Here is a 13,027-nt window from a genome sequence, read left to right as displayed (position 1 = left end):
AAAGAAGCCAAACTGCAGAAGTGCAACTTAGCTTCTCTCTCCTGGAAAATAGCTTTAAATATATAAATAAATAAATATATATATCCCCCACACCCCTTATTGCTGCCAAAACCACATGGGCTGGGGCTGGATGGACAGACACCTCCCCCTACCCAAACCCCTCCTGTGTGTGGTTGGAAAACTTTTTTGTTTTTTGGGTTTTATTTTTTTTTCTGAATAAAAAAGATTCTACTAACAAAACAAAACAAAACAAAACAAAAATATATATATAGAGAGAGAGAGACACCTAGGTGGCTCAGTGGATGAGATCTGCCTTCAGCTCGGGGAGTGATCCCCAGGTCCTGAGACCAAGTCCCACATTGGGCTCCCTGCAGGAGCCTGCTTCTCCCTCTGCCTATGTCTGTCTCTCTCTGTTTCTCATGAATAAATAAATAAAATCTTTTTAAAAAATTAAAATTAAAAAAAATTTTAATAAATATACATAGTATCACATTTTTTAAATTCCTAGAGGAGCTGAAGATTCAAGAGTATGATATTAGTCAAAGTCCCACTAGGAGATGGAAACAACTCAATGTGTTCATAATTGGGAATTTAGTGAAGACAACTGTTCACACAGACGATAGAATAGCTGAGCGACCAGAAAAGGAACTGTAAGGCTGCTTATTGCATTAGCAACAGCAGGAAGCCACGACCAGCCCTAGGCTAGAGAGACACAGGAGTGCAGGGTGCTGGGTCAGCTGGCAGAAACTAGAATACCAGCAGAGCTGCCTAGAAGAAGCCAGAAACACAGAGGAAATGCAGCCACTAACAGAGGAGAGGGAAGAGTACTCCTTCCTGTCTTCCTCTCGTTCAATTTCTCACCAGCGCCTCCCAAACTCAGAAAACAACAGACATGGTATCGTGGGCAACAGACACAGGACAGCCACCTTACAAGAAGCAACAATGAAATGGAATATAGAGGGTGCCTGGGTGGCTCAGTCAGTTAAGCATCTGCCTTCAGCCTGGGTCACGATCCTGGAGTGAAGAGACTGAGCCCCACATCAGGCTCCCTGCTCAGAGGGGCTCCCTGCTTCTTCCTCTCCCACTATCCCTCCCCCTGCTCTTTCTCTCTCTCTCAAATAAATAAAATCTTATAAAAAAAAGAAAAAGAAAGAAATGGAATGTAGGAACGTATATGAGAACAAAAGGCCCAATTCAGACATAACTCTGTTCAGGACTATTAATTAACAGTCCAAGTATTTGGACTATTAATTAATTAATAGTCCAAAAAGTTCAATAGTAATGATCACTATGCAGTTATAGGGGATCCCTGGGTGGCTCAGTGGTTTGGCGCCTGCCTTTGGCCCAGGGTGTGATCCTGGAGTCCCAGGATCGAGTCCCACATCGGGCTCCCTGCGTGGAGCCTGCTTCTCCCTCTGCCTGTGTCTCTGCCTCTCTCTCTGTGTCTCTCATGAATAAATAAATAAAAACTTAAAAAAAAAAAACTATGCAGTAAAAAGAAAAAAAAACTATGCAGTAATAAATCCTACACATCTGATCAAACCTGAATAATTTATTTTCTAAGAAATCTACGTCCTAGGCACTATATGTTATAGCTAATTTCAGATTTGTACAATAGAATATCAGTTCCAATGAAGTTTCTGTAGCGTGATTATGTTACTTTTTAAATTAAAAATGAATTCATTGGGGCAGCCCAGATGGCTCAGCAGTTTAGCACCACCTTTGGCCCAAGGTGTGATCCTGGAGACCCAGGATTGAGTCCTACGTCGGGCTCCCTGCATAGAGCCTGCTCTGTCTCTGCCTCTCTCCCTCTTTCTCTCTCTGTCTCTCATGAATAAATAAAATCTTTAAATAAATAAATAAAAATGAATCTATTTTGAAAACTAAACAGTTGCTGTAAGAGAAAGTAACCCAACTGAAGTTAAAAGTTCTCTTTTGGAATCAAGTCAACCCCAAACAAGCATAATTCGTAAGTCCCAAAAAAGTTAAAACCATACCATTTAAATCTGCATTTTCAAATCTGACCCAGACTATTTTCTCCTTTTCTTCTGTTAGAGGTGTTCCACTGTAAGCCTGCATAGTAAACAGAAATGTTTGAATAAAAATGTTTTACAGCTCTAATATTACTGATGTTCAAGACAATAACTTAGATAAAACCAACCCTATCCCTCTCCAATTTCACCCATCCTACATCTTGGGAACCAGCACATTTTGTGATATTTTTACTCCTAAAGAAAGTTATCTAGGAGACTGACAATCTTTATTAAAGGAATTTAAACTATTAAAAAATTGCAGAAACCTAAAATATGATGATCATGGTCTATTAAGAAGCATCAGTATATGGGCAGCCCCAGTGGCTCAGCGGTTTAGCGCCACCTGAAGCCCGGGGTGTGATCCTGGAGATCCGGGATTGAGTCCCACGTCAGGCTTCCTGCATGGAGCCTGCTTCTCCCTCTGCCTGTGTCTCTGCCTCTCTCTCACTCTCTCTGAATAAATAAACAAATAAACCTTTAAAAAAAAAAAAAAGAAGAAGCATCAGTATAATGCAAAGGCACTCAAAAAACTAAATCAACCCCTTTGTTGGCCAACAAATAAGAAGGCTTAAGAAATAAACAAAACTACCACGTGTATCTATTTATTTAGTCTCAGGTGTTTATGATCAGGTAGTTACACTCTACCTAGAATTTTCAAAGTATTACTTCCAGCTTGCCTTCAGTTCCAGTTGGAAGGCAAGGGCCAGAATTGGGGATGAAAAAAAGTTCAGTATTACTTTTTGTGTCTTTGGTCTGGCTTCTAGACCCATCCTATTAGCTGGTTTCTACAGGCCTGCAAGGTTCACAAAGATAAGCATAAACTGCCATGAAATCATAGGAAAAGTGTCAACGGTATCTATCAGTATTCAAAGGGAGTCATCTCTCCACAAAGCAAATGTTTCTAAAGTTTTTAAACACTATATATATTTAGAATGTCAACAAAAGACCTTTTCAATTATAAAGTGGTACTCAGTTCACAAAACAATGATTTAACATAAGCTATACCAGAAGCATACAAAAACTACCATCCTGCATATAATCTGTGTTATATGTGACCTGCTTTAAATTTCCATACCAATTTACAGCCCCTGTACTGTATCATACAAAGTATTAATTTGTATAACTGAAAATCACCTACATTGAAAATACTACTAAAAGAATTACTTTAATAGATTTACAACAGAAATTATCTTACAAATCCTTACAACTTCATTGTCTTAAAAAAAAAAGTGAGATGTGTATCAGGTAATCAATTCCTTTGGAGAAGAGGAAAGCCTACATTACAGCCAGCTAATTCATAACTTTATCTTCGACCACTACGTCCTCACCTACTTCCTCATCTTTGGTCTTGCTCTTCTCATCTTTGAAAACTTTTTAAAAAATGTACTTTAGGGGTGCATAGGTGGTTCATCGGTTAAGCGTCTGCCTTCATCTCAAGGCGTGATCTAGGGTCCTGGGAGTGAGGCCTGGGCCAGGCTCCCTGCCCAGGGGGAGGTGTGCTTCTCCCTCTCCTTCTGCCTCTCCCCTTTCACCCCTGGCCTCTCCCTGCCCACACTTGTGTGCTCTCTCTCACTCACTCTCTCAAAATAAAATAAACTATATTTTTAAAAATAAACTATATTTCAGAGTAATTTTAATTATTAAATATAGGGCAGAGTTCCCAGCCCTATACTCCCTCAGCCAGTTTCCCCTAATGTTAACTATCTAACAAATCCAGCCTTACCATGCATGGCCCATTTGTGAAAACTATGACACTGACATTGATGCAGTATTATTAATTAAGTCCCAGACTTTATTTGGATTTTATCAGTTTTTCCACTAATGTCCTATCCCTGTCCCAGCATCCAATCTAGAATAGCACAGTGCATTAAAGACAACTTCTTTTTTTCCCCCACATCGCACTCTCCTTTAATCTGGTAAAGCAGTAACATTTTTCAAAACTGTCTTTAGGATAGTATATTTATTATAAGGCTGCTTATCACCTGCAGCATTATTCAACATTCCCCAAATTCTTTTGCAACATTTACAGGATGCTCTCCTTTGATTTCTGAGCAATATGCAAAACAAAACAAAGCTGAATGAGGTCTTTCAGTATTCTGAAACTTCTTGTTTCTTGAACTTCTTTTCTTTCCCCTTGGGGGGGGTGGGGGGGTGGAATAAGACTTTCAAAACAAGCCTTGTATATTTTTGCTTTGTCTTCAAGTTTCCCTCTCTCCTTAGCAGACACAGTATTCTTTACTAAGCATTCTTGACACAATTCTGTGAGGCTAAGGCATTTGATTGCTGCTTCTTGTGTGCCTTCCTGAAGGTCTGCATGAAGGTGGCATGTGTAAGGTATTTTACTCTCAGTGAAGCACATACTTACCCACCACCTATCCACCTTTCACTTGCTATCTTAATGTAGGTCAGAGCACCAATTATTAGCCTTCTTTATTCAACCAAGATCCAGCTACTTTAGCCTATTTATTTATTTATTTATTCAAGAGAGATACACAGAGAGAGGCAGAGACACAGGCAGAGAGAGAAGCAGGCTCCATGCAGGGAGCCCGATGCGGGACTCGATCCTCGGTCTCCAGAATCACGCCCTGGGCTGAAGGCGGCGCTAAACCACTGAGCAACCCGGGCTGCCCTAGCCCTCTTATTTAGAATCAAAACTTTCACCCCCTGGGATCCCTGGGTGGCGCAGCGGTTTGGCGCCCGCCTTTGGCCCAGGGCGCGATCCTGGAGACCCGGGATCGAATCCCACATCAGGCTCCCAGTGCATGGAGCCTGCTTCTCCCTCTGCCTGTGTCTCTGCCTCTCTCTCTCTCTCTCTCTGTATGACTATCATAAATAAATAAATAAAAATTAAAAAAAAAAAAACTTTCACCCCCTTATTTACAGGATTTATTCATTTCTCCTTTTATTCCTTACCAGGTTTCTAACATATCCACACATTCATAAGCATAAAGTTATTGCTGCCCTTTATTTTTTTAATTGTTGAACTTTAAAAGGCACGGTTACAATCACTATAGATAAGCTCTATTTATATGCTGTATGAATATATTTTACTTTTTTTACTGTAGAGAAAATAACCTTCATTGTGCCAAAAAGTATAATTTCTAATTACAGCAAATCACTCTATAGGGATCACATACCATAATTTGTTTAACTGCTACTGATAATTGGGCTGGCTACAATGTTTTACACTGAAAATGCAGAACTTTCACACACACTGAAAAGCTCTGAGCCTTGGGGCACCTGGGTGGCTCAGAAGCTGAGCATCTGCCTTTGGCTCAGGTCGCGATCCCCAGGTCCTGAAATCAAGTCCCTCATCAGGCTCCCCGCAGGGAACATGCTTCTCCCTCTGCCTATGTCTCTGCCTCTCTCTGTGTCTCTCATGAATAAATAAATAAAATCTTAAAAAAAAAAAAGTTCTGAGCCTTAACTTTCTTCTTTACTGAATTATTTTTTAGCAGATGTTCATAGGTAAAATTATTAGAATAAAGAGCATAGCGAAGGGCATCTACTAGCCATAATAACATCTGTTGAACACAATGGGAATTCACTCTCTGTAATAGCTGAAGAAGCTGACACCAGTCTAATAACACATTTTCTCCCTTTTGTGGGTATTTGGAAACTCAGAGAATAATCTCTAAGCTCTAGGAATTTGATGATTTCCAGAATAGGAGTTGGAACACATCAGCAAAAAATATAATTTTCCAAACGGCTGACTGCAAAGTACCACTGGGGGATTCTGGATTAAATGTGAAAAAAGAGGGATCCCTGGGTGGCGCAGCGGTTTGGCGCCTGCCTTTGGCCCAGGGCGCGATCTTGGAGACCCGGGATCGAATCCCACATCAGGCTCCCAGTGCATGGAGCCTGCTTCTCCCTCTGCCTGTGTCTCTGCCTCTCTCTCTCTCTCTCTCTGTGACTATCATAAATAAATAAAAATTAAAAAAAAAAATGTGAAAAAAGAGGCCACAGGTCACCAAATCTGGCCCGCCACCTATGTTTATAAGTAAAGTTTTATTTTAATACAGCCATGCCTTTTCCTTTACATAAAAAGCAGTGTCAAGTAGTTGCAACAGATATTATATGAACTGCAAAACTTATCTAGCCCTTTACAGAAAGTTTGCTAACTGCTGCACAAGATCATGAAGCCTTAAGGAAAGGCACCAAATATCCCTTCAACTTAACACAGTGCCTGGCCCATAGTGGGTGCTCAAGTCAATGTCTGCTGCCTGTATTTTTACTTTCTTTCCAGGGTAAACAGAAAAATGACTTGTATAAAATAAATTTCTTGAATAAATATTCTAATTCTTATTCTAATTCTTAAATCCGTAACTACAACTTTACTTACATAGCTGCTACTCTGATCCAAATCAATTGTATAGATTATCCCCTTCCTCGCGTATAATGCTCAAAAAACTAAATCTTCTACCTCCAGCATTTTTACCCTATCAGTTTTAACAGCCCCCTATTTTTAATCTATTAGTCAATCTGGTATTCTTATTTCTCTCTATTCCCTTAAAGCTCTCACCACAGCCTCTCTCCTCCAGCCAATAAAAACTGCTTGCTATGCAGGGTTTCCACCAACACAAAAGGTGCCTTTGTAAAAACGTGATAAAGAGGCACTCTAGGGGTAGGCAAATGACAAAACTTTTTAAATGCCCCTTCTTTGGAACTACCCTCATGCCAGGGCTCAGGGTTTAAGAGAAAGAGCAGTTTGTAGAAACCAGGTTGGATTTCAGCCCCAGATGCTCTCTAGAACTGGCATTCCATGCAGAGTCCAAGATGCTCTGCCACCACAGCAGCTCTGTTGCCCTACCATACCCAGCTAGCCCGTTTCCTCCAACATTAAATACCCTACCTTTCCATTCATTTCAACTGCTACTTCCAGTGTCCTTTAGAATTTGACTTTTTCACTCTTTCTTTGCTATGCATTCTCTTAGCAATTACATATTCAGTCTGCACTATCATGTATAACACTTACTGATATGCTTCTGTAATCTCTGCTTGTTTCAGCAACTTGACTTCCCTTAGTAACCAAGTTCCTCAGAAAAGGAAAGCATTTATCATTCCTTACATGCCCCAGAGACCTTGTCATTGTGACCTATTTCCATTAAAGTTATCTGAATGTGATAAGGGAGTACCCACATTCCCTGATACCTTCCCTTATTTGATAAATACAACTTATGTAATATAACTGAAGTCTGGGTTTTAGACTTTCCTAGGATGCTGTCAGAAAGCTGGGACATTGGATCTATGAATTCCTGTTTTGAACAGCACAGTTAATATACCCTGGCAGTCAGGAAACACTGACACCACCACAAGGAGAAAATACCTTTCCCTTCAGGAGTTCTACTCAACAGAGCTTCCCACAGCCACTGTTTCACAAGAATCACTGGAGGTTCTCACTACAGACACAAGTTACTGGATGCCACCTTGATTCCACTGAGTCAAACTCTCTGGGACGGGGCCTGGAAATTATTATTTTTAACACACATGCCAAGTGATACTTATGTTAAATCTGGACAACAGTGCACTAGATATGATCCCAAGAGGGCTGCTCTCATTCTTTATTCTTACACTTATATAGAGAGAACTCTAAGCTAAAGTAACAAGGCATACTCCACTTGGCATAAATATACTGCTCAATAATGAAGGACATGTAGATTTGTGTTCAGTGTGGTATTTAGTAATATACTACCTAGTTAATGATATGCAAAATATATACTTTGCTTTCATCACTTCAGACAGGCAACATTTAACTAGGACAAGAGAAAGGTTCTGGAAATAGAACCCAACTACAGAGTCCCAAGTCCTATCTCTCAACTAACATCTCACCTTGATTCCTCTTAAGAGAGCAAGTCCTGAGGAATAATAATTGTGCCACTATCAATACAAAACTAAGGCACATGTAATACTAACAAGTACAGTTCTACCCTGCCAATGCTCAGGATGCTAAAACATCAAAAGTCTTTCTGAAGTTGTTGATACTAGTGTCAAGTTTAGGAAAGAGAACATTTCAGAACTTTCCTGGCCAATGGTAAAATCGACTATTTCTGAAACTATGCAGACACTTACCTGTGGCACAACATCCTGTAGAAAAGTCACGACACTTTCCATGTAGGACTGCTCCCTGCAAAAGGGTGAAATGGATAAAAATTTATCCTCACAGCTTAAAACAAAACATGGAAAAGCACTTTCTACAAGCCCTCATAAAGTTACTCATAATATAAAAAAAAAAAGAAAAAAAGACTAACTCTCATCAACTGGTAATTCTGCTATCCCACTCTCTAGTTCCTTTGTAGACGTTACTAAATGAAATGCAAGTGATATATTAATATTTTTTACATTATCTATTCTGAAAAGTCATGCTCTCTTAATTTGACATAGATATTCTAACCTGTATTTGAAGGAGTGATGACTCAAGGCTAAAGTAGGACCTTCCTCCTCCTGAGTCAAAGCAAAAGAATTCCCCAGTCAGGGCAAGAAAAAACTGTGGCTGATGACTCATATGTAGTGACCTTCTCTTTAGGTTGGTTATGTACCTAGTCCCTTACCTGTTTACAGGAAAACCAATCCGTATTTTTCTGCAGGCATAGGCATTAAGAGATACTAGGAAGTCCTCACAGAACTTTTGCCGTAGATAAGACATGGGAAAATATTAAAATGCATAAGTGAAGAAAAATGATACTGTTAAGGTCACTAAGATATTTTAAATGGGAAGTATATGGATACCAGGAAGTGGGGAAAAAAATCCTTCAAGATACCAAATCAAATTCATTTCATTTCATGTTAAAAATTACATTTGAAGAAACTCCTCTGAGTTATCCTAAATCCTATAAAAAAGCAATATGCCTTAGATAGCTACAAAAACTGATTAGGCAGAAAAAAACAAAAACACACACACAATTTGATTAGGCCTGCCTCTCCAACCTCATTTTTCTGCCACTGTCCTCACTCTGCTTGGGTCATACACAACTTCCATTCCTAGAATACACCAGGCTCTTGGAGTCAAGACCTTTACGCCAGCTTTCTTTCTGCCTGGACTCCTTCCCATACTCTTCCATCCCTTTCATTCCTCCAGCTTAAGTGGCACCTCCTCAGAGAGGCCCTTCCTGACAGCCTGAAGTCAGACTCCCCACTGTCATTCTCTATCCTAACACACTGTGTACTGTCAAAGCATGTAATCTCTTTACTTATTTACTGTTTCCTCCATTAGACTGTAAACTCTACTGCAGAGAGGACTCCAACTCTTATACTTACTTTCTATCTCCAGAATCTGCCAGTACTGCAGGCATGGAGTAGATGCTTGAGCATTATTTGTTAAAAGAGTACAACTTAATAAAAGATTTTTTTGAAAACACTAAAATTATGTGTTGAATAACAAAAAGCCACATAAGCTGAATACTATATAGTGAGGCAACATACAATACTGCCAAAGCACACAGACTCTGGAGACAAATCTGGTTTGATCCAGGCTCCCTTTCTTGGCTGTTCCCAAGGACAATTTACTTAATTTCTCCCTACTTTGGCTTTCTCACCTGTAAAATGAAGACTGAAAGAGTACTTAATTCATAGCTAATAATATGCCATGGTCCACAGTTAGCAAAAAAATATGGCCCAGGGAAATACAGGAGGGGAAAAAAGAAGTATTATAGAAAAATACTGGGACACCTGGGTGGCTCAGCAGTTGAACGTCTGCCTCTGGCTCAGGGCAAGATCCTGGGGTCAGGATCAAGTCCCGCATCAGGCTCCTTGCTGGGAGCCGGCTTCTCCCTCTCTCCCTCTCTCTCTCTCTCTCTCTCTCTCTGTGTGTGTGTGTGTATCTCTCATGAATAAATAAATAAAATATTTAAAAAATAAAAATAAAAAAAATAAAATGTACCTTTGATTCTAATCGCCCAAACTCTATTCAGCCTTTAAAGTACACTATGTTAACTTGTTCTTTTTTTTTTTTTTTTAATTTATTTATGATAGTCACAGAGAGAGGCAGAGACATAGGCAGAGGGAGAAGCAGGCTCCATGCACTGGGAGCCCGATGTGGGATTCGATCCCTGGTCTCCAGGATCGCGCCCTGGGCCAAAGGCAGGCTCCAAACCATTGCGCCACCCAGGGATCCCCTATGTTAACTTCTTAATAAAACCCTTTAGGATCTAAAATACTAAAATATTTCCACTGAATACTCCCACTAAAAAACTCCTTTGCAATTCTCTTATTTTGCTAGCACCTTTTTTACTGATTATAGTGACTCCAGGTATACATATCTTAAAACCACATTAGATCATATGCTCCTAGATATGATCTAGATAAATAGGCTTTGGCAAATAACACTTAAAATACAGAATTTACTCTTTATGACACTGACTTTGAAACTTTCTGACTGAGACCTAGATAAGAGACACATTATATATCAGGATCTGGTCAACATATACATACAAATGAATAGCGTGTGTCACAAAAGAATACTCCCAATATTATGTACTATTTTTATGTTTAATTTTTTAAGTAATGGTCCTGATCCACTCAATTGATTTAATGAGCCACCAATTTTTGAACGTGGAGTTTAAAAAAACATTACTCTTTAGGATTTAGCACAGTACTTTTGATGTACCCTATAAATGTGAATACATTAACTTGATCCTCCATTATTCGTTTTCTTTGGCCTTGGCAATATTTATCATCCTGTAAAGCTAAAATTAAGTAGATTCTACAAAAGTAATCAACGTTCAGGAAGGAAACCTGAATGTTAGTTACTATTCTGAGCAAATTTTCTTTAGCTTTTAGGCTTATCTGAAATTTGCTTACGTGACAGCCTGGGGGCGAACCACAACTCCACCAGTACAACGACTGGGTCTTCTCGGAGAATCTGTAGCCATAGCTTCATTCACTAAACCTGTTGCCAGCACAAAGAGATAGTTTAAAAAATGGATCATTATTGTTGGGGATAGATGTTTATGATTGCTCACTAGAGATCCCTTACCGAAAATGCCTAAAATGCAGGAAACCCTCCCAGTAATTCCCATTACATCAAAAAGGGGAGCAATTAGGAGAGGAAGTAGATAAAGTAGTTTTCTAATTATCATGACATTTTATTTGGACTAAGCCTCAGAACCAAAAAACTAGTTAAGACTCTTTCTGGTCCCTCTGCTCCACTGTTAACATAAGCTAGAAAGGTAAGAGATGGAAAGTCTAGCACAAGATCTCTATAAAAATAAATGTGCTAAAAAAATAATAAAAATAAAAAATAAAAATAAATGTGCTATCTCTAATTAAAGCCAAAATTAAAGAATGTACGAAAATCCTGAGATAGTGAAAATACACACGGCACAATATTTGAAGACCTAATGGAAGAGTAAGGTAATTAATATCTTCCAACTAAGACAAATGGGGATCTATGAGCAAGACTGCAGATTATAACTATGTATGGTGATAGACATTACCTAGACTTATTGTGGTGATCATTTCACAATATGTACAAATATCAAAAGATTATGTTGTACACCTAAAACTAATATAATGTTATATGTCAATTATAGCTACCAAAAAAAAAAAAAAAGGCTGCATGGTCTATAATTTAAGAAGAGTTTTAAAATCATATTTGTCAATCCTCTGCTATTGTAACCTAAACACCAGAATCTAAACAAATAATAAAATCTTATATGACATTAGAAGCCCCTTATCCTTTCCTGTCACATCACTGAATCCTGATCCTTGAATGTCCAATCAGCATCTGAATCACTAGGAAGGTTTTAAGAGCATGTAGTGTACTTGGTTAAGGTTCAAAGAGGATTGACAGCAATATTAACGATCTCTTACAGGGCTCAGGAAAGTCCACAGCCTGGAACTAATCTTGAAAGCCCCTAAAACCATCACTTCTAAGTAGGGAGTATTTCAACACCTTATTTGAAAATTCCCAAACTGATGGGTCCCATCTGCTACAACAAAAACACCCTCTGCCCCACGCAGCCCAGGTACGTATCTTCGCCACTAGCCCCTGAGTCCACTCATTTCCATTCCACCCCTTATTTCCCGAAACCAGCCTCTCAAGAAATGTCCTTTAAGGGCCCTGTCTCCTGAGGACGACCCTCGCCAGCCCCCCAGGCCCGACTTCCCTGAAAGACACTAACACAGCTCTACCCACTTAACCTCCAACGCGGAGCCACCGCTGCCCCCCGCCGCCCTCTGGCCCCTTGCCCTTCCTCCCCTCCCCCTCCAATCTCGACAGCTCTCGGTCGTCGAATCCCTGCCAGCCGAGCCCGCTCCCCTCACGCTGCTGGCCCCTCATCCCCTCCAAGCCTCCCCAAAGCCACAGCCCCGCCAGCCTCTCACCGGCCGCCCCGCCGGTAAACGCTGTTCTCCAGCTCAAGGCTCACTGTTTGGAGTCTCCCCTTGTGATTGACGGCCACCACTTCCTACCACGCCTCGGCGGAACTACTTTTCTAGCCAATCCCAGAAGGAAGCTGGCTGCGGCCGGGCACCGCCCTTGGAGGTCAGCTTCGCCAACCAGCAAGTAGAAAAGAGGCGGACCCGCCTCCTGAGTTTAGCCAATCCGCTGGGGCTCCAGGGAAAACAAAACAGTATGTAAGTTCGGGTGAAGCCGAGGTGTCAGGTTCGGTTGCGAACGCAGGCGAGCAGAGGGAGGTAGGAACCCGTCTGTTTTTCCTTGCAGACAGCACACCTCCGTGGCTTTGTCAAAAAGAATCATACCCCAGACTCCTGTGCGCTTCAGCTGAGCGTCCCGGGATGCGAGCCGGAGGTCGGGGAACTGGTCTGTTTACATCGAATTCTCGCGACAGCTAGTTCGAAGCCCAAAGCACGTGGACATGGCAGCTGCCAATCACTCTCTGCTGGCCACTCACCCATCCCGAACCCGCCTTCTGCCCCGCCCTTTTCGATGTGTTTACCTTCCGGGAGCCTAGGCTGGCTGGCGCGGTGGGCAGCCCTAGAGCCGAGGAGGTAGAGATGTAAGAGGGGCGCGGCCGGGCCGCACGTCCCTCTGACCG

At 40.9% G+C, this 13,027-nt stretch overlaps 1 protein-coding gene across 7 annotated transcripts in view; it reads right to left on the bottom strand.

Annotated features, from left to right (window-relative positions):
* BCAS3 (BCAS3 microtubule associated cell migration factor) overlaps positions 1–12,781 on the bottom strand; it is a 592,235-nt gene extending 579,454 nt beyond the window's left edge. For 5 of the 7 annotated variants that reach the window (XM_041723949.1, XM_041723952.1, XM_041723951.1 and 2 more), the window contains exons 1-4: positions 12,354–12,781; positions 10,830–10,917; positions 8,103–8,157; positions 1,998–2,073 (exon numbers count right to left, since the gene is read on the bottom strand). In XM_041723949.1, coding sequence (XP_041579883.1) covers positions 1,998–2,073; positions 8,103–8,157; positions 10,830–10,900 — 202 coding nt within the window. In that variant the 5' untranslated portion in view covers positions 10,901–10,917; positions 12,354–12,781. The remainder of the gene's footprint in view (positions 1–1,997; positions 2,074–8,102; positions 8,158–10,829; positions 10,918–12,353) is intronic. The other 2 variants (XM_041723950.1, XM_041723953.1) reach the window with 1 other exon arrangement.
* Positions 12,782–13,027: the final 246 nt, after the last annotated feature.

This window comes from Vulpes lagopus, chromosome 12 (genome assembly GCF_018345385.1).
Source record: "Vulpes lagopus strain Blue_001 chromosome 12, ASM1834538v1, whole genome shotgun sequence".
Classification (NCBI taxonomy): Eukaryota; Metazoa; Chordata; class Mammalia; order Carnivora; family Canidae; genus Vulpes; species Vulpes lagopus.
The sequence above is the reverse complement of the archived record's forward strand: the minus strand, read 5'-3'. Positions and strand labels throughout refer to the sequence as shown.